The sequence below is a fragment of the Rhopalosiphum maidis genome, chromosome 4, assembly GCF_003676215.2.
Source record: "Rhopalosiphum maidis isolate BTI-1 chromosome 4, ASM367621v3, whole genome shotgun sequence".
Lineage (NCBI taxonomy): Eukaryota > Metazoa > Arthropoda > Insecta > Hemiptera > Aphididae > Rhopalosiphum > Rhopalosiphum maidis.
In genome coordinates this window covers 29396017-29423860 of record NC_040880.1, presented here as the reverse complement: position 1 = coordinate 29423860, position 27844 = coordinate 29396017, and the positions used below count along the sequence as shown (strand labels likewise).

At 26.7% G+C, this 27844-nt stretch overlaps 2 protein-coding genes across 2 annotated transcripts; both read left to right on the top strand.

The window, feature by feature from the left end:
• Positions 1-124: 124 nt before the first annotated feature.
• On the top strand, positions 125-21804 carry LOC113549960 (U4/U6.U5 tri-snRNP-associated protein 2). Its single transcript, XM_026951503.2, is given in 10 exon segments — positions 125-429; positions 12957-13106; positions 13264-13377; positions 15871-16272; positions 17386-17672; positions 17774-17902; positions 18022-18083; positions 19114-19136; positions 19139-19335; positions 21510-21804. Coding segments are annotated over 10 exon segments (1512 nt in total). The 5' UTR covers positions 125-308; the 3' UTR covers positions 21537-21804.
• On the top strand, positions 2989-8414 carry LOC113549959 (inositol hexakisphosphate and diphosphoinositol-pentakisphosphate kinase). The gene is made up of 2 exons (XM_026951501.1): positions 2989-3070; positions 4902-8414. Exon 2 carries the CDS (start codon positions 4904-4906, stop codon positions 8174-8176), a length of 3273 nt encoding a protein of 1090 aa, XP_026807302.1. The 5' UTR covers positions 2989-3070; positions 4902-4903; the 3' UTR covers positions 8177-8414.
• Positions 21805-27844: the final 6040 nt, after the last annotated feature.

Sequence of the window (27844 nt, the reverse complement as noted above, 5' to 3'; positions counted from 1 at the left end):
ACTCTCCGAAATCAACCTACAACATTTATCGATCTACGTCGCGTTTCTATTTTCACATTTGTGAAGTTCGCTGATAAAAGTGTCCATTAAACGCACAATAATATAGGTGTATATTATTATTTTGTTTTTACTTTTTATCAGTCTAATAACGCCGTTGTTACTAAGTCGGTTAGCTCACCACGGTCTGTGATTAAAGGAATGCATTTGCAATTGAAATTTAAAAACGAATGCTGTGTGATTTATCGACTCGACCAATTGGTTTTTTATTTATCCTAAACTATCTGTTATTAACGTAATTGTAGGTGTAAATGGCATCATTTAACCAAAGCACTGATGAAAATAAACAGAATGGCAAGAGGAAATGGAATGAATCTCATTCGGATATCGAAAGAAATTCTAAAGATGATGAAGACGACCACTCAACTACTGGTAAATTAAATATTATTAAATAACGGTTTAGTCGTAAAAAGTTGATAATTTATTCATATAATTTGTTATGAACGCTTATAATAGATATGTCATCAGTTTTCTATACCACTAATAAAAACTTATTTAAATAATTCATCACGAGTAACTAATACAAAACAGTTCAAGTATTTAAAATTACATAATTATTAAAACCAATAATACTTTGAATAAAATTTGTTTTACTATAAAAATTTAAAACAGAAAATCGGACAGCATTTAAGTAAGGGTATTTTAAAATTTAAGATTGTTATATGCCTATAATAATTAATTAAATATGTATGTATATTTCCTTTCCATAATGGTTGTGCATGTTAGGAATGAATCAATAGGAATTATTACTATATCTTTTTATGAAAACTATTTTTAGTATCTTTTGAATATAGTAGGTATTAGTTGTGATAGGCTTGTAACTTGTTATTATTTAAATAAAACATGTCTAGAAAATATATACATATATATTGTGCTAAGTGGATTAAGAAAGATAGAACAATTTTTACTAATTAACCAATATTAGCTATGCATTGGTAAGTAATGATAATTTGTACATAAATAGAATACAAATTATTAATGTATGAATGTCTTGTACTTACAGATCAATCACACCTATAATATTGTATATTTGGTATTTTATTGACTAAATTTCAAACATATTTTTAGTATTGCATACTTTTATTATCTACCAAGAATTTGAAATAAAGATAATGTATTACATTAAATCTCCTTATATTATATATATGAAAATAAGTGTAAGATATTAAAAAGTAATTAATTACTTTAGCCAAATAATTGCATTCAAATTTAATTTTAAATGGAGTTTAGTTTATTCTAAAATAGTTAAGGTTTAGTTAAAAATGTTGTCTTCATTATTTTTTTTTTAAAAGTTCACATTACATTACTTATTTCTAGATGACATTGGTAATTTTACTGATATAGTATACCTAGTGTTAAGTATTTATGTACCTATCACAATTCATTAATATTAGATACTTGCATATCAGCATTTGGTTTTAAACTTACAATACTTATATTTTCTTACTGACCCAGAAATATTGAAATAATTATACATTTTAAATCTTAAATATCTTTTCTGAGTTATGTTAAATAATTGAAATTTTAAACTATTAATTCATTAAAATGATTAAAAAAATGTTAAAATTTAATTTAAATTAATTTATGTTGTAGCCTTATAGGTAATGTTATTTTAATAATAATTTATATGAGCTAGTCCCACATGTATAAGCATAGTATTTTCAAAGTATATATATTTTAATTTATAATAGCTAAGAATTTTTTTATTTAGCCTATGTTGAATAATATTGGAATTGTATTTTATGGTGTTATGCACTATTTGTTTTTAAGAGTGTAATAGACATTTTATTCTCAGTTCAAGTTGATTGTTGGTATGTGGTTGTTTTTATTTTTTTATTATATAAGTATAGCCTTATAGAAACTGGTTTATGTATAATATTATACGTTTTTATGAGTTGAAAAGTTGGAAAAAAAGTAATTTGATTCCAATGTGATTTTTCATCCGCAAAACCAAAAAACTTTAAATACTATAACTTTAAAAATAAGTTCATCAGTCAAAACCTAATTGCATTATTGTTCTCAAAGTCAAACTATATATGGGTTTCAAAAACAATTTTGGGAACTAAATTGCATTTATTCAAAATATTGTCAATTATTATGTTCAAATTTTAATTTTCTTGATCTTTTCTAAGTAATTAATATTATTTTAAGAATTAATTAAATTAATTTTATTTTTATTAAATTAAAATGTTTTAATTTTCTTAATAGATTATAATAGAATTATTTGCTTGCAAAAATAAGTACATTAATAATTTATGAATATAAAATTAAAAAAGGTAAATATTTTATTTAGTGAAAATACAAACATAAACAAGACATTTTAATTTAGTTCAATTACTTAAAATTAATTTATTCAACATTTTAAAATATATTTTTCTTTCAATTAAATGTCTAAATAATCAATAACAACTCATAAATGATGATATAAAAACATTAGTCTTATACATTTAAATGTATTTAATAACAAACCTTTCAATTTTGAATAATGAACAAATTATACATTATATTTTGAGGATAACATTTTAAATTTTATGAAATACTTATAAATATTAATTTTTAATTAAAATTAGAATTAAGTTTATGGTTTAATACATATATTGTTTGCTATGCAACATAATAATTTTAATTTAATTTTATTGATTTAAATATAAATAAATAATTAAATTCAAGTAAAAATATTTTCTTCAATGATTGCATGCTTGGGTTATACTTTTGGAATTGTTTGCTGATTGGATAAAAAAAAAAATTATAAACTTTACTATTTATTACTACTTATTTTCTCAATTATTTCATTAGCCTGTATATTTTTTAGTTTTGTAAAATTAATTGCATCCTTACATTAAAGTCACAAATAATCAATATTTATTTTTATATTTTATCTGCACTTATGAATTGTACTATTTTAATTAGGAGTATAAAAACAAATAATATGTTTTAATTTAAATATTTTTGTTAGTTATGTGGTATCAAAACTGAGAGTTTATATTCATATTTCTTCAATGAGGTTTAAAAAGTGAGTTCTTAATTAAATAGCTGTAGTCTGTAGGTAGTTCATTTAGTAGTTAATATTAAAATACCTAAAAAACATCATTAGGTACTTTAAATGTATTTAAAATATAGTTGTAAAAATTATGTACGTGTCCATAAAAATTTAACAACTAAAATAAATAAAATGAAGTCAAGTATACACTATGCGTGTATTAAAAATTAATAAATACCTAGTCAATAGTTTGACTACTAATTATTTTTATATCCTATGTTGAATTTGATTAAAAAACATTGGACAATGATAAAATTTAAGCACATTATAAGGTTTAAAATAATTATTTTTTTTTTTATATCATTCTATTACTAAATAATTTGTTAAAGATATTTTTATAAATGTAGGCATTAGTCTGTTATCGTCCTACCACAGGCTGTAAAATTATATTATTTTAATATGTATTTTACTGTAAATGTCTGCAATTGGTGAAAGTTGAGATATTGATTAAATTATACCGTTTGTAAATTTTCACTAGTGAATATACAGTAATGTAAATTTTGTTTTATTTAAATGTATACTCTATTCAGAATGAGATCATACTTCTGCAGCCAATTTGTGCGCATGGGCGTGGCTTTATTACACAGCAGGCATACAGATAGTTGACTTAGTGGGATGGAGAAATGGGTGTTGTCTGACTGCCACTTGACGAAAACTGGTTGCTGCTGAGGTACAAACTCATTCCGAATAGAGTATATTCTTGGTACAACAGGAAAATCTTTCTAATAATATTAATAATAATAAATTGTAGGCATACTACCTATACAATATTAGATATTTTGTAAGTTGATAATTTAAAAAAAAAAATTTATTAACTTCCAATAATTTTTATAATATTATATCTCAATAAAGGCCTCACTTGGGCTTGCTATTGTTGTTCATCATAGTTATTCATTGTTTACTATTGATTTGCATTATAACCCTACATTTTTTTTTGCATATTAGAAATAAGTTTTTAGTATGCGAAGAAAATGTAATAATAGTTGCTAATATACTAAGCTCCTTAGGGATACATTTGTAAAATAAAATAAACACATAACTTATATTAATAATACATACAATAATAATAATTAATTGATCAAATTAAATATGTTGTATTTTATGTATTATCTATAATCTATACTATATTTATTAACATTAACCAAAACTTTGTTATGTAGATTAACATTGATGAAAATCATGCAAATATTCACATTTTTAATTTTTCAACATTGACCAATTTTGGTTGTGTTTGTTAACATTCACTAAATGCAGACATACACCGTAACATATAAAATATGTCAATTAATTAAAATTATTAAATAATTTATATAGTTAATATTTTAATCCAAAAAATGAGGATATCAAGGCCTCATTATGATAGGACGAGTGCCTTAGGTTATGTGTATTTGCTTAACAAATCAAATCATAGGGACGTGGTATTTATGTATTTTTATGTTTTATTGATATATGGTGCTATGTTATAGGGCGATAACTGATTTGGACCTAAATTTATAATAAACAATTAAAAATATGTTAGTTGTAATTTATTTAAATGTTAGGAGTAACTATAAATGTTGATTTTAAAAATGAATATATAAAAATAATTGGTTTTACATTTTTATTATTATTTTCTTTAATTTTACACATGCATAAAATGTTATAACTTTATCAATATTCAACAAAATTAATTTTCACAGTTATGCTAATTAAAAATGTAAAGCTTTTTATAAGTTGTAATTTTAATTAGATTATTTATTATCACTTAGGCTTAGTAATTATATTTTACTTGGCCATTAACAAAAGTTTTGGTGGTTCCATACAGAGATGGAGCAAGGTTACCAGGAACTCTGCAAAACTCAACCAACCATTCTCGTTGAAGATTTCGAGCCAATGAAGCCACTTGAAGAAGAAGAGTTAATGGAAGCATCTTTAACTACAGACCGTAAACAAGTTATTGTTGGCATATGTGCCATGAAAAAAAAAAGTTTTTCTAAACCGATGAAAGAAATTTTGAACAGGCTAGCTGAGTTTGAATATTTAAAAATGATAGTTTTTGAAGAAGAATTATTATTAAAACCAATTGAAGAATGGCCCATTTGTGATTGTTTGATATCTTTTCATTCTAAAGGATTTCCTCTTGAAAAAGCTATTAGATATGCTGAGCTTAGGAATCCATTGGTTATTAATCATTTGCCAACTCAGTTTGCTTTACAAGATAGAAGGCAGGTATATTCAATTTTGGAATCTGAAGGAATTTTAATTCCTAGGTATGCAGTTTTAGATAGAGAGTCTCAGGATCCAAATTTACACGAGCTAGTAGAGTCTGAAGACCACGTGGAAATTAATGGAGTTGTATTTAATAAACCATTTGTCGAAAAGCCAGTTTCTGCTGAAGATCATAATATTTATATTTATTATCCTACTTCAGCAGGAGGTGGAAGTCAAAGACTTTTTCGTAAAATCGGTAGTCGGAGTAGTGTTTATTCTCCAGAATCTAGAGTTAGGAAAACTGGTTCTTTTATATATGAAGATTTTATGCCAACTGATGGAACTGATGTAAAAGTATATACTGTTGGCCCAGATTATGCTCATGCGGAAGCTCGTAAGTCACCTGCACTTGATGGTAAAGTTGAACGTGATTCTGAAGGTAAGGAGATACGATATCCTATTATCCTCAGTAATTCTGAAAAAATGATTTCTCGTAAGGTGTGTTTAGCATTTAAGCAAACAGTATGTGGTTTTGACCTACTACGGGCAAATGGTAAATCTTTTGTTTGTGATGTGAATGGATTTAGTTTTGTTAAAAATTCAAATAAATACTATGATGATTGTGCCAAAATATTAGGAAACATGATACTTAGAGAATTGGCACCTACACTTCATATACCTTGGTCAGTTCCTTTTCAATTAGATGATCCTCCAATTGTTCCTACAACTGTTGGGAAAATGATGGAATTACGGTGTGTTGTGGCCGTTATAAGACATGGAGATCGTACTCCTAAACAAAAAATGAAAGTTGAAGTTAGACATTCCAAATTTTTTGATGTGTTTGAAAGGTATGGGGGTAAAATGAAAGGAGAAGTTAAGTTAAAACATCCTAAGCAACTTCAAGAAGTTTTAGATATTGCCAGAGCATTGTTAGATGAAATTGAGCATCATGAAGCTGACCAAGAGCTTGAAGAAAAAAAAAGAAAACTAGAACAATTAAAAAGTGTTTTAGAAATGTATGGTCATTTTTCGGGAATTAATCGTAAAGTTCAAATGAAATATCAACCTCACGGAAGACCAAGAAAAGAACAAAGTGTAAATTTTAAACAAGATCCATCACTTGTTCTAATACTTAAATGGGGAGGTGAATTAACACCTGCTGGAAGAGTCCAAGCTGAAAAATTAGGACAAATTTTTAGATGTATGTATCCTGGTGGCCAGGGTAGAAATTCAGATACTCAAGGATTGGGTCTTCTTAGATTACACTCCACATTTCGCCATGATTTAAAAATTTATGCAAGTGATGAAGGTAGAGTACAAATGACAGCTGCTGCATTTGCAAAAGGATTATTGGCTCTTGAAGGAGAATTAACCCCAATTCTTGTACAAATGGTTAAAAGTGCCAATACAAATGGTTTGTTAGATAATGATCGTGATTCTAGTGAACAACAAAATATGACAAAAGAACAGTTACACAAATTAATGCAGAATGACCATATATTTACTCCTGAAGATCGAGCAATGATAAATCCATGTAGAGCTATTAGCATAGACGAAGCATTAGATTATGTAAAAAATCCTGTTCAGTGTTGTGAAATAGTTCAAGAACTAATACAGAAATTGGTTGCTGTTGTAGAATCTAAAAAAGATGATCCCAAAAAAGCAGATACTGTATTATATCATGGTGAAACGTGGGAACTTATGGGACAACGATGGTCAAAAATCGAAAAAGATTTTTATACTAAAAATAAAAAATTTGATATATCCAAGATTCCTGATATATATGATTGTATTAAATATGATTTACAGCACAATCAACGAACTTTACAGTTTGAAGAAGCTGAAGAATTATATACTTATGCCAAATATTTGGCTGATATAGTTATTCCACAAGAGTATGGTTTAGATGTAGATGAAAAGGTCACTATAAGTCAAGGAATTTGCACTCCTTTATTGAGAAAACTCAAATCTGACTTGCAACGTAATGTTGAAGAGCCATGTGAAGAAGCAGATGAAACTGTAAATCGTTTAAATCCTACTTATTCATATGGTGTATTAAGTCCTAGAAGACATGTAAGATCTCGTTTATATTTTACTAGTGAAAGCCATATTCATTCACTTTTGTCTGTTCTAAGATTTGGTGGCTTATTAGATGTGAACAACGACGAACAATGGGGCCGAGCTATGGAATATGTTAGTATTGTTTCAGAACTCAATTATATGACACAAATAGTCATTATGTTGTATGAAGATCCCACTAAAGATGTAAAATCCGATGAAAGATTCCATGTAGAACTACATTTCAGTCCTGGTGTTAATTGTTGTGTTAGAAAAAATTTACCACCAGGTCCTGGTTTTCGACCACAAACGGGTAGTAATTTCAAAACAAAACAGAAAGATTATGAAGAGGATGATTCATTAGATGAAGATGAAGGGCACAGTAGATTTTCTGTGACAGAACCACAAATTGAAGAAGAAGAAGATCATAGTCGTTTTTCAATTACTGAAGATGATAAAAAAGAATCATCTGAACCGCCTATATTTTCTGAGGATGATACTTGTGATGGACCACTGAAGTTCAAATTTTGTCAGCCTCAAAATGCCACAGCCAAGAGACATTGTTATTTTTCACATTTGTTTTCTGCATCTCCGCCAACTAGTAGTTTATTTAGTACTGCTGTAATTAGTGGCTCATCTAGCACTTCAGATTTACATGATTTAATGACTGGTCCTTCAAGCTATGCTGGTTCAATAATTGGTTGCGATGGAGTTCCACCAATAAGACCTTTGGAAACACTACACAACGCATTGTCATTAAATCAAGTTATAACTTTTTTTGATAAGGTCATTAATAATCAAGAGCCAAGTTCACCAGAAATTTGGCCATAATGTGTTGTTCATTTAATTAATTTGATTATTAATGTCAATATTAAACTATGATTTAATTGGTTGGAACTATTAAATCTATTAATTCATGATTTACCTAAATTATTAGAATTTAATACTCTTAATGCTTGAACAAAGTATTAATTAAACTATTTGATAGTATTAATCATAATGTTACTTTATACATTAAGTGTTCAAAAAACGATGAATGCATTACAGTGGATAATATTATATAATTTATAAATTAATATTTATATACTTATAATAATATTATAAAACATCAACGGTTCTCAATTTTTTTTATTGAAGCCTTATTAAATAGACTAATATAGTAAGGTTTTAATCATTTAAATAATTACTATGAGTAAATGTTATGTCCATTTTTCATTCAATAGTAAATAGTAATATAATTTATGTATTAGTTTTATCATTAAATTGAAGTGTAAAAAACAATTTTTTAAATTTCTAAAAGATAAGAACTTATTTTAATAAGAAGTGTAAAATTGAAATGCTTTGTTAAAATAATTAAGCCAGTTTGACGTTTCCTTAGAAGAAAATTGCAGCTTCATTAAAATGTGTTTGAGAACCACTGTAGTAAAGAATAGAATTTATATTTGTGATTTTGATGTTTACAATTTTAAAGTCTAAGTTAATATAATGTTAATTAATGTAAGTACCTGAATTTGTGAATATTTTATGTTGTTGAATATTTTTGTGGACCAAAAATACATATTTAATTTATTTACTAAACTACTACTATTTTTATTGTTTTTTGTCTGATTGTTAAAAACTTCATAAATGCTGGTAAAGCTCTCCCATCTTTATACTATATTATACTTGATAGTAGCAGTTATTATTTAAAAATTATTTTATTCCCAAAATAAAAAACTAATTTATTATATTATTAAAATAAATTATCAGGCATATTGGTGCTGGGATAATATTGCTTCAAGCTGGCCTTTTCAATTTAGTATTAAGAAATACTATTTCACTATTTATGTATTATACTTTATTTAAATGTTGATAAATTGGTTCTTTATTAATTTCTCTTCAATTTTATAACAGTTCTAATAACCTATATTGTCAAACTGAAATGATCATATTTTTATACATATTAATTATCTTTAAATTAATGATAATAAAAATTAGATGTATGTATTTACAAACAAAATATAAAATTTACGTAGTTATATTCATGGGTCAAATCTATTTTGAAATTAGTATTGTTAAGCATTTATATTAATTCAATACTTAATGCAATGGAAAGCAATTATTTTGCAATTAAATGAAAGAGTTCAATAACTGTTATTATGGTAAATTGTTTACACATATACATTATATCCGTTTGTAGAGAAATAGTGGTTATTTTACATATTCAACTGGAGCTGAAATTGGGGATTTGGGTGGTTGCACCATAATATGACACATTTTGTTTTGTGTGTTATCACATTTTTCCTGTGAAAAAAGTATGAGTATGTCAAGATAAAAGAAAAGTTAGGCATTATTAATTATTCTTAATTCTTTTATCAATCATAATTCTTATTTTTTAATTAAGTACTTATTTAAAATAAACAAAACCTATAATTTTAATTTAAGGGACATGTAAAATTGACGAAGGATTATTAATTTTACAAAAAAAAAAATTTGTGATAATCTGAAGTATCTATTAATAAACATTTTTCATAAATAAAAATTAAGATTTTTTGAGTTGTTGAAATTACATTTAAAAGCTATGGTTTTTCAATACTCACGAGATATAAAAAAATATTTTCATGAAATTAAATAGTTCTTATGTTAATATCATAAAATATTAATTCTCGAATAAATATTTTGTGGTTGTCAGAAACTCACAAGGGATAGTGAAAAGGTGGGAAAAATGTTATGTATAGTGGCCCCTAAGAAATTATTTTTTACTAAAGCATAAAATATGACAATGTAAACACTAACTACTAAGTAATAATATTATATTTATGTATATATATATGCATGTTTAGTTCTTATATATTTATTAAATCGATGGCTAGGTGTACGAATACGAAAAAAAAACGTGAGAGTAGAACAACCTTCTCTGTCGTCATTAATTCGTGTATAATTAATTCTGTTTGACGTTATTTTTTGGTATTGGTCATTGGACTTATGTTACTTAAAATGTATGTTAATGTATATCGTGGTACGTAATAGTTTAAATTGGTTTATTTTGCGTTTCTATACGACAATTAGTTACACATTGTTAACGGAAACTCAAGTCCCAAGTATAATATGTTATTGAATAGTATCATTAAACCGATCCGTTCGTTTTGCTAATTAATAAAAGTCAATTTTGTCTTGTTTTTTTATTAAAATAATATTTCTGTTTTTAAACCATTCTAATATTTTATTTAAGAAATAATTTCCAATTTAAAATACTTAAAAGTCAACAAATATGTTAACTTATTATATATACATATCATGCCCAGATTACTAGTCAGATGATAAATATAATTAATTTTTTTATATAAACAACGTCATATCTTATGCCATATGTTTGTGCACTATAGACGATAAATGCGTATTATGCATTTAAATACGTATCTACGAGTATAATAATAAATTTTAAAATAACAACAAATTAGCTTTGATCATGATTTTTTTTTAAATTATAGTTGTGTATTTAGACCAGCTGTATATCCTAACTTTGCTCGGAAAAAAATTAAGAAACATAAAATTCATGGTGCTATATCGATGTATCTCGGTTTTAGTGTATCTCATTTTACGGGAAAATAGGCATCGGTGTACTTTTCTTTGTGAACTAATTCGACCTAGATGGGCAATCTGCCTGTATTCAATTTTACGTTGGTTTATTTTCGAACTTAGTTCAAACTTAACTCTCTAAACTTCCCTGATATCTCTAAGAATAATTTCTGAAGCTTTCGTCACAAACACAAGGATATTGTATTTTGCTGTACACTTGAATAACAAACAATAAAATTAATTGTTATTTTCATATATTAAACAAAGTACTATAGCAACGCATAGTCAACTAGTCTATTATATTTTAATTTTGTAACCAATTGCAACCCAACCTATACTATAAATTACAAATTATTTGATTTTCATGAGAAATACGAAATTTATGTATAAGCCTTAGAAGTCTTAAAACACCATTCTAGTCCCAAGAATCCATTGATACGACTTGTATTGAAATTGGTCTTTAGTTAAGAGATTAGTCTGTTTTAATAAACGTAGGTACATATTCTTCAGCTTTATAATATTAAAAAGTTTAATGGATTTTTATTTTGTTTGTTTATTAAAAATATTTTTTCTATCTTACTTTATAAAATCGATGTTTAAAACCTTGAAAATAGTAAGAAAAAAACAACCAAAGCTTATAAACGTAATAAAATTAAATATATTTCGTTTAATTTCGTGTTAATAACAATATATTAGTGTAGTATTTCAATGTATTATATCTTAGTAAAATGTCCATATAATAAATACAATAATTAATAAGCACTGCAGCATCCAAAGTTAAGCAATTTATAAAATTGTAATCGCTTGGCTAACGATAAATTACCCAAACTTAAATGTATTTATAGGAACTATATATGTAATAGCCAATAGGAGGTATGTTATGTTCTAAATTCCTTTTATAATCATTGACTATAGTAACTTTATCAAGTCACTGCTTATACTTAAAATATATTTTTATCAGTTTAAATACCTAATAAATTATAAAAAATTGTCAATGCATTCTGAAATTCTGAATATTATAAATTCTGTACTATTTGCAATAATATCAAGTATCATAAGTTAAGCTATATTGATAAAATATCGAAAATAATAACCGAATAAAAATATAATAATTGGTAAAAAAATTAATAGTTTTACTCGTTATAAATTCATAATTTTTTGTAATCTCGCAGTAATCGTTTATCATAAATATACAGCATTATATTTCTGGTTGTGGTGATTAAATAACGGTTTTGTATTAAATTCATGAGTATATTATTCACTCATTTAATCTGAGTATTGTATAATCGTACTCAAAACACTAACTATAGGTCCGATTTGTTACAAGGAACCACTCTCAGAATTGAAGAATGTAACATTTATACTACTCCAGAAGACGACGAAATAGAAAAAAACTACATATTGTAAAACCGACGCGTTTATCTTTTCTCTCAGTAACTAAAATATAAATGTTGATGCACTACAAAAACTTAACATTTGAAAATATTATCATGATAATTATTACGCAAATAAAAATATATAGCTTAACAGGCTTTTATTATATGTAATCACTTATGCCTCATTAGTAGAGAACCAATACCAGTACCAGCACATGATACTTACAATAGAATATAGAGCTTATTGTAATCAACTGTCCACAAAATCCTTAATAACCCTCCTCACCAAACGCAGAGAATATTGGATCATCTGTATATTTTTCCATTCTATAAATCTTATTTATATTTACTTTTAAACCTTTCCAGACATGTTATCGTATTATGTATAAGCACCAATATTTATTTTTAGTTATTGAGTTAATGTAGATTAGGCTTTTAACCTTTGTTGTTTAAGCCTCTTATCAAATATGTATAAAAAAAAATTGCAATGTTAATACTATTTTATGGGACTCATAAACAACCATAGCTGCGGCACCGCGGTTATTCAGATCTGCCATCGAACACGGATGGTATCTTATTGTCAATAATTTTTAAATCGTATATAACATTATTGTATGTATTTGACGATCCGTTGAGGAAAACTCGAATGAAGTACAACCGCGTCGTTTCTGTTGTAGACAAATGGATGAAAAAAGTGCACCGCCTGTGTCCGTATTTAGATACAATCAACCGACAGGTGTTGGACTTCGATTTCGAAAAATTGTGTTCCGTATCGCTGTCGCGAATCAATGTCTACGCTTGTCTGGTCTGCGGTAAATATTTTCAAGGTAAAGTATTGATATATAATATTATTATTTTACATTCTCAACAAATAGCGTGGCATGTATCAATGTTTGTCTGTATTTTTCGTGGACTTGTTCCAATCGGCGACAATCTACCGCGGCTGTTTATCGTCGTCTTATTTACGTTCGATCTTCGTTGCAGGTCGTGGCACCAACACCCACGCCTACACTCACAGCGTCGCCGAGAGCCACCACGTATTTTTGAACTTGCAAACCCTGAAGTTTTACTGTTTGCCTGATAACTACGAAATAGTCGGTTAGTATATTATTGCGTTAGCATTTTTTCCAGGGTCGGGTTTATGCATTTATATTATATTATTAGAGTTGGAGCCAAACGAATTTGCGGTTGGTGACTCCGCCTCCGAGCGCTGCCGGCCAATTGAAACCTGACATTTTTGGTAATGTTCACACCAAGTGCGTGTGAGCTTCAAATGCACATAATAAAAACGATTTTTTCTCATTCAGTATAAGATAACAGACTATTGGAATGTGACAAAAAAAAAAATGCGGTAAAATTATGACAGATTACTATTTGTTTTCATAGATCCTGCTAACAGCTGTGGGCCTGTGGCTATCTCGTGTTGGTGGAGTTACTAGTCTGCTCATGCGTTTGTCCGTTATTAAATTATTACTATATATTACAGTATACACTAATGAAAATACATTTGAACATGTATTTCTTACTGTGTGAAAAAAAAGATAACAGAGACGTGTTGTATCTAAAATGGTGAATTTTTTTAGTGACTTAAAAATATTAGAGACATTAAAATAGAGGTATAATTTTTATTGACCTATTTCTAAAACGGTGGTCTCACTTTAAATTTACTCTAATTATCTACACTGGTTTGTACTTTTAATTATGCCACCTTTGTTCGATCTCTTTCTGAGATATTCATATTTTAAAGTGATGGATAGTATCTATTCAGTGGCGTCATTTGTGTGATGCAAAGGTGTGCAAATGCATCCCACGAACAAAATTATTGTTATTTATTTTGTTTTATACTCTAATTTCTATAAAATGATCTACATTTACACAAAAAATGTGTTGAAAAAAATGCATGGAATGACTCGACTATGCGAGTGACTGGTATTACTTTAGATTATTTAATATATATTTATATATAATTAGCAAAATTATTTTTCTTCTGTACAAACTAAAAATAATTTACAGTTAATTACCTGAATAGGCATAAAATACTTTTTATGTTAAGTATTATTATATCAATATGATTTACAATCTTTATCAAATGGAACATTTTTTAAATAAATTATTAATTAATGTATTATATAGAAAAAATACGAGTGATTGGGGGACTCCTCAAATACGCCCTTGATTCATTATTTAGAGTTCGGGTGTTTAAATATTTTTGGCCATGCATTTCTAATACTGATCTTAAACATCTCACCGAGTCATAGTCAGTTAGTATACTAATACTAGCATGTTTAAGAATTGTTAATATGAGGGGATGTTGTCATATAATGTTAATTGGAGGAGGTGAATGTAACCACCAAAATGCAACCTTCCCTTAATAAAATACGTTACTGAAATTACTTTATTTATATTATAAGATATAATATACGTATATTGCAGCTATCTATATTGTCCAGATGTATCGTAGCTCTGAACTCGGCTAACTGCACGCGATAATCTATGATAATAACGTCAATGGTATTAATATTATTACTTTTTTTGTCACCTCGTCCCAGTGAATATGTTACATGTATATACCGCGTGATTTAAGGTGACACTTGATATACAAAGAGATTTTTTTATCGAAAAACACTCAATATTTTAAAAATTATTAATGATTTTTTTTAAAATAATTATATTTTCAAGTTTTTACTTTTTTTTAATGACAATATATATTTTTCATTTTATATTCTAAAGCAGAACATTTTTCGGAACATTTCGATGTCTAAAAATCAAAATTTGGACGAGTAGTTTGTAAGTTATAAGTATTTAAAACGTATATATTTTTTAAAAAGAAAATGTTGTTTTATTTTAACTAGAAATTGTGTAAGAAATGTTTTTTAAAAATAAATAGATTTTTAAATAAGTGTGTTATTCGATAAAAGAATTGCTCAGTATTTTCGTATATACTTAATTTATACGACCTAGTTGATTAGGTGTTTATTTACTTCTTAAAAAATTTAAAAATATACTTATTTTTGAAAAATTCAATTGTTAAACAATTTTTTTCATGCATGTGTATTGAAACATTTTTTTTGAATTGAACTGCTATTTTTATTTCTAATTTGAATTATATTAGTTTTTTTAGTACTGGCGTATAAAGTTTATTTTAATTTTAAAAGCTTACTAATTGAGAGAAAGTTAAAGAATCTTTCGATCCACATGAAACTATAATATTTTATAATGAAAAAAATAAATAGAATGAGATTAATAATAAAAATGTGATAAATACCATTTGCCAAAATAAAAATTTGAACTCGTTTTTGGTCTAAAGCTTACAAGATATAAATAAGCTTAAAGTTGTATAAACAATATTGTACCCCATACAAACTCAAAAAAGAGGAGGAGGATACAATTTAAAATAAATTTTATTTTGTTCTTAGCATGGTACAAAATCAACATTTTTTAAAAATAAATGTTATATAAAGTCTTTTATGGCTTGAAAAAAATCATAATATATAATTCAGTCTTCCGGTCGAAATATTAAGCATTATCTTAAACTTTAATTATAACACTGCATGTATAATAATGATATAAATTTGTACACCACGTACCTAGATTCTTCGCTGGACGACATCAAGTACGTGCTGAATCCGACTTTCTCGCCTAAGCATGTTAGCCTGCTGGATACGTGCGACAAACGATCGCGGGCAATTGATGGCACGCTGTATCTACCCGGCATCGTAGGCCTGAATAACATCAAGGCCAACGACTATTGTAACGTCATCCTGCAGGCTTTGTCTAATGTCACCCCGCTTCGTGACTACTTTCTGGATGAGAGGAACTATGCCAAGGTGAAACGGCCACCCGGTGACAGTGTGTTCTTACTGGTCCAGCGGTTCGGTGAGCTTATGCGAAAGCTATGGAATCCGCGAAACTTCAAGGCTCATGTGTCGCCACACGAAATGTTACAGGCGGTCGTTTTGTGGAGTGGCAAGAAGTTTCAGTTCACCGAGCAGGGTAAGTGATAACCGCAGCCATAAATTTTTCTGCATTGCACGGTCGTGTTGCTACATAACCATATATAATGGTTATCATAATTTTTTTTCGCTTATCTCAGATGTCGGAGATAGGGTAGAAATACTCAAAGAACTCCCGGCTTATTAAAATATTTTAAAACAGTCAAATTTATGAATTTTCATCAACTATTTGAATAATCGTGATGGTTTCAGTTAGCTGGTTTGTAAGAGGATGAGGGTACACCCTACGTGAAATTACCTGTTTTATTTTGGGTCCTTTTCATTTTCCCTGAAAATAATACTATACTTATAAGTACAACTTATTACCTGTTATATACGTCATCAATTTTAACTATACGGTTATCAAAAATCATTATTCTCATCAATTTTGTTATTTTATATTGGTAATCATGGTCAATACCGTTCAATGAAAAAAATATTATTTCTTCATTTTGAATTATATATAGTAAAGTAGAATATATTTATATGTAACAACACAATTGTAATATTTTATCGAGATACAAACAATGTTAATATTTTACCACGTTTTTACTAGTTACAATTTTCATGTAATCATTTGTAAAACGTAAACATTAAAAATAAGAAATTGAAATAATTTTTACTCGTTATTGCTATTTAATCATAGGCGTAAATCGCCCAAAAGTTTTAAGGGCGCTGAAGCATCGAAATGTTGTAGTGGAAACAGACTCCCAGAGCCATTGTCTCTCATACTTTTCAAATATCATTCACCATCACCTTCGTTAAGTTTGATAATGATATTTGATTATAAATCAAAGTAAACTAGTTATGCATTTTAATCAATTATGCTAATGGGTAATGTGTTTTCTATAACTTTACCTACATAATATCATATCTTATATTGCAGTGTCTTTGGTAATTTTTTTATTATTTTTTATTTGGTCTGTATACCTACAGGACACGCTCTCCCCCTATAAATATGCTACTGATTTCGTAAAAAATAATATTATATCCCTGTAATAACCGGAAAAATATTAATTACGGTGGAAACAGCGTGCACGCCTTTTTATGACAATTACTAATAGAGTTTTTCGTTTGTGTGCATGTGATAATCGGTCAAACCCTGTGTTTATAGGCGATCCGATTGACTTTTTGTCGTGGTTCTTGAACTCTTTGCACAGAGCGCTGAATGGGAAGAAGAGCCGCCACTCCAGTATCGTATATAAAACGTTCATGGGCAGTATGCGCGTGAAGACTCGCAAGATTCCACCCGTGGAGCTGGATGAAAAACAAAGGTACAGCCTGCTGTGCACAGACGAATACGCTGAGCACGTGTCTGAATCGCCGTTTCTCTATTTGACTTGCGATCTTCCACCGCCGCCGTTATTCAAAGACGAAGTCATGGAGAATATCATACCGCAAGTATGTAATACTGATAATATGTGATCATAAGCGTCGATGACATCGAATTTCGCGCGTATTGGTATATGCGTGTGGTAACCGGTCGAACCGTGTGTTCATAGGTGAGTTTGTATTCTCTGCTGACCAAGTTTAACAACGAATCGGAAAAAGAGTATAAGACTTACAAAGAAAATTTCATGAAACGTTTCGAGATCACTCAGCTCCCGCCGTACTTGATTCTATATATTAAGGTTCGTGCTACTGTATTGTGTGTATGCGATTGCCGCTGGTCGGGCAAGCGGTCGCAATTTAATAAATTATTATTTATTTTATATCATTCTAATTCCGCTATTTTGCTCACTTGTTTCAGCGGTTTACGAAGAACACGTTTTTCGTCGAAAAGAATCCCACTATCGTTAACTTCCCGGTAAAGTGAGTACATATAATAGACATATAATATTATAATATATGCATCAAAACCATTATATTATATATTAAATACAACTAGATATAGGTAGTCGATTTTGCTTTAAAATTTTGAAATCGGTAAAATAGCTAATTATTGTAATCAGTAATTACAGTGGTCTGTGTTTACAATTTATTCGTTGAAATTTGATATGGTAATAATCAAAATGAATCATTGAATTGGATTTTATGTATTACTTTTTCGTTTTTACTTTTTATTTATAACAAAATTGTAAACATGGACCTCTTTAAGGTTAAGAAAATTAAAGTTGGTTATCGAATTGTGTTATACATGTGTCTAAAACCCAGGTAAGTGTGTTATTAATTATTGGTTAGCTAAGGGGTAAGAGTTGCATATTATATTTCTCCGAGTATATACTCTAGATTTACAGTACACTGAGCTAGTAACTAGTTTAATGGCGAGATTAAAAAGGAAAATTTAAAAATGAATATTTATTGCTTATTAAAATATTTGTCAATTTTAGGAGAAAAGTACCTACGCATATCTTCATTTTTCATCTATTTATATACATATTAAATATTTTAAAACATTTAAGTATTTTTAAGTCGATTATCAAGTTATTTTTTTTAGTACAAAGTATCTAAGTATAATTTTCCTTCCAACTATTATAAAACTTTTTGATATACCATGTTTTCGTTATAGCCTAGTATACGCCACGATGTATTATTATTATTTATTTTTCAAACATTTTTATTAATAATTAATATTATAATTTTTTTTTTTATAATAAAAAAGTATAATATATATTATTGGCACTAGTATATAGTAGTATAACTTCTATTATGTAACTTGAAATGTATTAATAGTTGTGTTAGCATTTTTCGTTTTGAATTTTAAATAATTATTGTATATTCAATAAATTGTTTTGCATATTTTAGATTTGTATACGCACACTTTCTCAATATTTACTTCTAAAACTACTGAAATCTATTATAGTGATGATCGTCGCTAATATAAACAATTTTTCATTTTAAGGAACGTAGATTTCGGAGACATACTCACTCCCGAGGTGAAAGCCGCACACAAAAATACTTCTACGACTTGATTGCTAACATTGTGCATGACGGGGAACCTAACAAAGGCACGTATCGCGTGCACGTGCTAAAACAAGGGAACAGTAAGTGGTACGAGATGCAAGACTTGCATGTGAGCGACATACTTCCACAGATGATCACTTTGACTGAAGCATACATACAAGTAACAATAATTAATAATAAGAACGATGATAATGATTATAGTCATAAGTAATATTAATGTTGATGAAATAATTTGATCATCGATGACTATTTTGTTTTCATTGGGCTTTACCTTTATGGCAACGCCGGTGAAAAAATATCAAAAAAAGACCACAAATTATGTTCTAAAAATGTTCAATTTAATAATTTGAAAATAATAAAAATAAATTATAATTCAATCTTTTCAATTATTGTTCATTAGTGATTATTATTTCAAGATATCTATTTAGAAATTATTAATTAAAATTAGAACATTTTTTTTTAAATAACGTTTATTGAATTATTTACAAATTATACTATATGTACAATGAGTAAATTGGAGGGAGGCTTGATAGTGGTTGGGCGGTGAAGTGGAAGCTTACTGTAGAGCTAAGGACACTATAGCTTAAAATTTAAGTAGTTTTATAATATTATACTTTAAAAAAAATCTAAAAATAGAAACTGCTAGTAAAATATTTTGGCGATGTGTAAACGAACGTGTAATTAGAACCATTTGGTAATCTTGCTTCACTTACTATTACATATTAATGGGCATAATTATATTAAAATATGACACAAATTTATAGTAAAAATTAATTAATTAATTAAAAGTTATTATCGTGACATCGATGATGGAAAAATAATTGCAAATTTAAAATTTAAAAATAACTTCCAAAAAAACAGTCTATTAGTAAAAGATAGTAAATGTGTCAAAGAAGAATATATTATGCATTTTAAGTAACTATTATACCCTATAGGGCTATAGGTATTCTGAATATACATAAACTACAACGACGTTTCAACGTACTTTCATGCATTTAACAATTCTGAAAAATGACAAATGATCCATTTGTAAACGATGATATGTCTATAAATATACGTATAACTAGTGTTTGGAAGTTATAAAAGTTAAAATCGATAAAATATGCTCATAATTTCAACTATCTATTTATTAGTTACGTAGTATTATCCATGATTTTTTTTTATTATTAAAAATATTTGATATTAACTTAATGTAGTGGAAAACTAGTTATATTAAAAAAACAATACGTCATCATGAATAGTGTGAATACCGTCAGTTCATAATAAAAACATAGTATTGTTAAAGAATTTTGTTTTAATGGACAAATTAACTTTTTGTTATTTTGTATAATTCTTTAGAAAAGGAAAATACACGAGTAATAAAAAAATAATAAAAAAAAAACGTAATTATTTTTTAGAAAATGTAAAATATGTATGAATATAAATATATAAAAAAAATGAGAAATAATATCTATTTGCACGTTTTTCTTAAAATTGATGAAATATGTATTTAAAATTTTTCATATTATGATGTATAGAATGGATTTCTAGCTTTCTCTGATATACATTGATTAGAGATATTACATACAAAAATATTCAACCCCAAGTCCTATGCTTATATGTATAACTTATATTATTAAGCAATTTAGCTTTACTTATAATAGAGCAGCGTTTTGGCGTTTTGGCGGACAGTAGGTGTAAAGGCATCAGCGTTCCAAATTATAGAGATAAACGTTGAATTTTTTTATAATAGTATGAACATACTATTAAAAATAGATTTCGAGTATAAGCGTAACTACTGGGGAAGAGAGAGGGCTTTTGGGGTTTAGCTTTCCTAGAATCATTTGAAACGCACTTACATTTTTCAGCTAAACTTGTAATATTATTATTTTATTTAAATAATACCAATTATGTATAAATTAATACAAGATATTTAGACAGTGATTCAACTGATTCATCAAGTTATTATCAAATTCCAATTTAAATATCTGGAAATACTAAATTATCTTTTTAATAGAAATATTAATATTTTATTAGGGTTGGCACTTGTGGAAATCCCTGGAAGGAATAACCCTGTTATTATATACATTACAGATAGTAACATATATTGCTTTATGTATTTTTAACAGAAGTATAACTAAATTAATTTATATATTTTAATAAATAAAATGTATTATAAAATCCTACATACATGTATGTGTAATACATGGTTGTTATTCATCATTAGGTACACTATATTTTTAGGTATATTTTAAGTAATATTTTTTAGTTTATAATTGTATATCGCGGTAATCATAATAATAATATAATATATTTTAAGCATTATTTATTAATTCTTGTGTTTTATATTTTCAGATTTACAAGCTCAGAACTGATAGATAGATGTACAATTTGTATTGAATATTTTTTTAATAAAAATAATTTAATTATATTGTTTTTATTTATCATTTAAGAAATAGGTAAGTCAAACTTTTGATTTTAGTACACATCTAATACAAGTTTTAATTTTTGTCAGTTTTTTTTTTTTTGTTCAAACATGAAATCATACATAACTAAAGTTATTTATATTGCAATAGTATAATAAATTATACATTAAAACAAATAGTTCATTAATCATCAACACCTAAGCCCCGTAATATGTTTGTTTCGAATATTATGTGTAATATTGAAATTGTAATACAATAAAACTTTTCAAGTTGATTATTTGTTTGATTTATTCTATAAATATGTGTATATATGCATCTATGCAATATATTATTCTGTTTAAAATTGTTTATTATTTTTAAAAATAAGAAAATTAAAAATACTGTAGTATAAAATTTGTACAAAATAAAAATTATACATCCCATTATACTTTAAAACTGTAATAACCATGATCATTAATTGTAATAATATATCGATTATAATACGGTATGTTTGAATGTTGATCTATAACTGACGGGCATTGAAGAAATAGATTCAACTTAGTGTACATATCTACCTATGTAAAACGGGCTGAGGGAAATACAAACGGTTTATTAAGACATCGGAGATCAACTGTAAATCGAATTAATTGTTTTGATTACATTGAGTACGAGTGTATGACGAATGATTTTGTATAACTGTATGACAATAATTGCAGTGGGACTGAGATCTATTTGTGTCGAGTGAACATAGCTCCAGTGGCGTGTTTAGGACTTTATCAATGGTTCATGGAGATATTGTATAATAAAAAAAGACTGAAAGTATAAACATTTTGTAAAAATTAATGGTAAGCAATAAAGATTAATTGAAATCCATTGTCAACTCTGTACATCTTATTCATCCCATAATTGTTGATTGTTTATAAAAAGGTAATACAATATAAATAAAATAAATTATATAATTATTACATGATTGATTTTAATAAAAATTAATTAGTTACTTATTTTGTATCTATATACATTAAAATGTACCTATAATCAGCTTGTAATACTCTGCGGCCAATGACCTATGCAGTCGAGGCCTTATTCGTTATAATAATAATAATAAAAAAAAAAGTACTTCAAAAAGTGTCAAAATATTTTGATAATTATACCATCTTAAAGCATAAGTTCCAATGCGTATAAAAAAATAATTTATCTTTCCGCTAAATTATTTTTATCATATCTAAGTAGATAAAACTTAAATTTAAATCTTAGATTAAATTTTTAATTGTATAGATATAAAAATGGTTTTTAGAACATGCTTCAAGATAGTTTTAAATTTTCGTGATTTTTCATCGAAATTTATAGAAAAACAATTAAAAATGTCAAATGTCTAATTATAGATCAAAAATAGTCAAAATATTTAGAAAGTTATATCAAGTGTAAGAAATAATATAAGCATTTAGTGAACATTTCAAGTTACAAAAAAACAATATTGATTTTTTCGAATATTTTGACCCTGTAAGTCTAAAGTATCAAATAGATATTATTTTTACCAGACATAACCCTCAAAATTGAAATATGTTAAAATTACACGTTATGAGATTTTATTTATAAATATAAAATATCAATACTACAATTATTTTTTCAGTTTCACTTTCACATTTTTATATGATACATATCTTTTACATAATTTCTCATTTTCAGTAATACATTTGATTTATGATGTTGCAAAATTAGATTAAATAAATACTAGTATTTCCATCGAGCTTATGTTCGATTTTTAAATTTATGTTGACATTATCACATCAGTTATACTTAAACAAATAAATAACATACAAGTTGTATCGGATACAACTCTGTTGTACAAATAATATTTGACATCGATTGAATATTCCAAAAATTAAATTGGTTTTGTATGTTAACAAATGGGTAGGAGTGCAAGTTCCTTTAAAATATTTGAAAGATATCTGGGGATTGAGGAGGGGTGTTGTTTTGTTTTTCTACATATTCAATAGTTTAAAAGCATTTGCATAAGTACAGTGGTGTAGCCTGAACTTTTTTTAGGGAGGGGGTATAATAAAATAAAATAAATCTACAACCGTTGTAAAATGATAAAATAATTGAATGATAATGATTATTATCACCAGTGCAGTCGACAACGTGAATACGGTAAAGAATACATTTTACCACGACCAAACGATTGTATTTTTATATTACCTATGAACATCATATTTTTAATAAAAATACGGTCGAAGGGGGGGGTTTAACAGTTTAACACCCAAAACCCCCATGGCTACGCCACTGCATAAGTACCTACTTCCCACAAATAAAAAGATGATCTTGGTATATACTTTGGTAAAAAAAAAAATACGAAATATATATGATTTATAAGGAAATTATTTTTTATAGCCATATTATTTTTATGTAGATACTATTTCAAATTTCAATAAAAAAATTAAATTTATTATTGTTTTTTTTTTTAAATTATTGCAGTTATTTATATTTTTATGAATCTAGGTAATATACATAGTCCTAACTAGGCCTTAAAGTTAGGGGGCTCCAGCTCTGGCATTTTCAAAAGAAATAAAAAGTGGGGAATTTGTCGCTCCTACTCACATTAAATAAATCGTTAAAATTATAATATTGGATTAATTATTATAGTGTGTAGCTGTGTGGCCAGGCACGTATACAGCCCCCTGTATTGGGGTTCAACCTCCAACTCCCCCGAAATATTTTTGTGTAACGAGGAAAAAGTTGTTTTATTATGTTATGGTATAATTTGTATCGCTAAATTTTGTAAACCCCCCAAAATTTTTTTTGTATGCGTGACTGTGTGAGGCATATTTCGTTGTGTGTATTAAACACATAATAAAAAAAGCAGTACTGTAGTAATTAAATGATAATTCATTTTCTTAAAATATGAAATTTAAAGGAATTTTAAATGCAATATTATAATAAGTACAATAATCATTACCTACAGTTTAAACCTCAACTCAGTCAGTAAATTTTTTTTTTAAATGTTGATAGATTGTTTGGAAATTTAAAAAAATTAAATTATATTTTTAATTTAAATTTAAAAATTAATTACTGTTGGTAGGAAAAGAAATTATGACAAGGGTGACTAAAATCAAAGTTGAGGGGCTTAATCACTTAGGCCCTCTAGTTACGCCAATTGTAATATATAATTTTGAATTTTATGATATTTCTCACAGGGTTCTACTTTTATTTTACTTAACTTTGATTAGATTGATATGTATAATATGTACCTGTTGCATTAAATAAGTAACTAATATAATAATAAATAACTATTAAAATATTATATAGAAAATAGTTCTAATCGTGACAATAATTAAACATCAAACTGATTAGTAATAACTTATTCAATGATAACGAATAAAGTTTTTGCCTTTTGTCAATTTCAGCTCGTTTAAAAGGAATAGTGGTTGAATAAAATATGTCTTTATATGGTCCAATATTTCTGCTTTGAAAAGCAGAACATTTTCGATAATATTTATCGTTGTACAATAAACATTCATATTTTACATTAATAGTAATAATATACTTGTTTAAGATTTATTGAACTGCGAAACCTATAATTTATATATTTGCCTTTGTATGATGTATATATTTTTACTGACGATACCTACATATTTTAGTTTTCAAGACTCATTTTTATATAATAGTCAACTAATATTTATTAAATGTTCAAACATTATGTATGATTTACTTAACACTCATGTATGACATAAATCAAAATTATGTGTACATTTTATAGGTTATACCATCTATAAATACTGATTATAAACTTGATTTTTCACATTTAAAAATTCAGTGGGTATACCGTATATTTCTATAGTTATACAATTTCAATCATCTTAATCATTTATATTTTTGATAGTGAATATAAAAATATACTTATTATTTGTAAAAGTTAGTGTTGTTTGTAATAGTAATAAATATTTCACTCAATTAAGATGAATATTAACAAATATCCATGTCTTATATTATTTATCATGGTGTACTATTCAAGTAAATATTTTTATTTTTAGAACTTATAAAAGATATTTGTTTTAAGTAGAGATGTCAAATTTCAAAAATTCAATTTTTGAAAAATTTTTAGAGGACATTTCTGTAATTTTATTTTTCATTTTAAATACAACATTATAAGTTCATTGATGTTATAAAAGTCTGAAATTATTAGAAACATATTTCATTAAATACTATATAATATATTATATAATATTCTTAATATAACATATTAAATTAAATTTTTTTTAATTAATTTTTTTTTAAAATTATTTATAAATTAACAAAATATAATATTCCATTAGAAAATCATTATAATATTGTTACTATGAAGTTTCTTGATGAAAATTGTCTACTGAGATTACTAATTTTGAGCTTTATGTACCTACTCAGATACACTTGAATGCATTAAAGTCTGTAACGGATATTTTAAAACATTAAACATTCAAAGATATATTTACATACGTACTACTACATTTCACCCATCCAGTAACATTTAACATTCTGTATAATGGATACATTTACATTTCCAGCAAATAATCATTAAGCATATCATAAAGAGATTTTGGTTTACCCATAGACAAGTATAGAGTACAGAGTCTACCTATTGGTGATATCTTGTAATTTAATCAATTAGTAAATAATTTAGAGTTTTATGAACTATAAAAAGAAAACTTTAAGAATTAGTTAACGATTAAAATGTATTTGGAAAGTTTTTTTTTACAATTTTTTATCAACTTTCTACAATACTATCATCATAATTAGAATTAAATCTTGAAAATTTTATTTAATATTAATAATATTTTTTTTCAGATAATGATTATGTTGAAGGTTAGTAGGTACTATAGATTCTATGTGGTGTAGACGCGATTTGCAATTTTCACGCATTTTCTACAACAATAAAATAATATTGTTTTACGGAATGTAATATTTAGTTCCGCCCAATAAGTGCAATTATCGGTACTATATATATTTGCCAATACATATTGTGTACTATACTGTATAACCATTTTATGTAAATTTAGGAAACAAATCACCATAACATGTATTGTACATTGACTATTACAATTGTCATACAATATGCAAACCGATTATCAAGAATTTGCATCGACCTTTTGAAAATAAATTTAAATTCATTATTACAATAAAAATAACTTTGGGTGGTGTAATTTAAACTTTTTAACGACCTAAATTATTTTAACTGCACGAATAAAATCTATGTAAAGCAACATGTAGTATTACACACTATATTTTTTTAGTAACTGTAGTTTGCGGTTCTGAAACTTGTTAAGGGGGGACGAATAGCAATATTTATGAATGGTATTTGTATGTATAAAGGACAACGAAGACTTAACCAGTAATTTAAGAAATTTATGTAAAAAGAAGTACAACGCTTAATGTTTATAATTAACTGTAGGTACCTTTATTTAGTTTTAATTATAAAAATTATCAAAAATATTAATTATATATAATAATAACAATAATACAATATAATACAATAATAATTTAATTATTTTTCATTTGCAAACCTATTAATGACTTCTTCTATATTTACAGTAATGTCTTTATGTCGGTGTAATATGTAAAGTTATTTATAACAGATAACACAAATTTATGTTTGTTTCTGTGTTTGATTATCACAATTATTATTTATTATATCATGGAACATGCTATCTGTACAAAGATATACCTAATACCTTTATCAAAAATATTAAATAAATGATTAGAAAAAAAAACTAAGGAGGAAGTAACCGCTACATCACCCTCTTCATAAATCCACCCTTACCATATCCCATACATATATGAATAACTTATATAAGTTGCAAAGTTATTTTCTACATAATTAGACACATATGACTACATAACTAATTTCCTTAGTACAAAACTCTTCGTTTGTTAAATATAAGACGACCAGACGTTAATACATTCATGTTGGTCCGTAGCTAGACCAATGGTTCAGGGAGGGGAGGAAACAGATTTGTAGAGGGTAAATAGTAAATAATAGAAGAAAAAATAATATTAAGCCATTTTTAATTTAATTTTACATATCAAGTACAAATATTTGACTTGTGATTTAACAATAATATATTATTAATAAAAGTATAGCTCTATAATTAGGTTTCACAAAGTATAATTTGTTTAATTATTTATATTAATGTCACTAGTGAAATGCTAGGGATGGGCTACAGTTGTGTCTAAGAAAGGCAGGCAATGTCCACGTTTTCTCCCCTCCCCAAACATGGTTAGGGCCATTACGGGCATAAATTCACGCCTTAT

Excerpts from the sequence above, each read along its gene's own strand:
- LOC113549959 (XM_026951501.1), top strand. The coding sequence starts at position 4,904 with ATGGAGCAAGGTTACCAGGAACTCTGCAAAACTCAACCAACCATTCTC.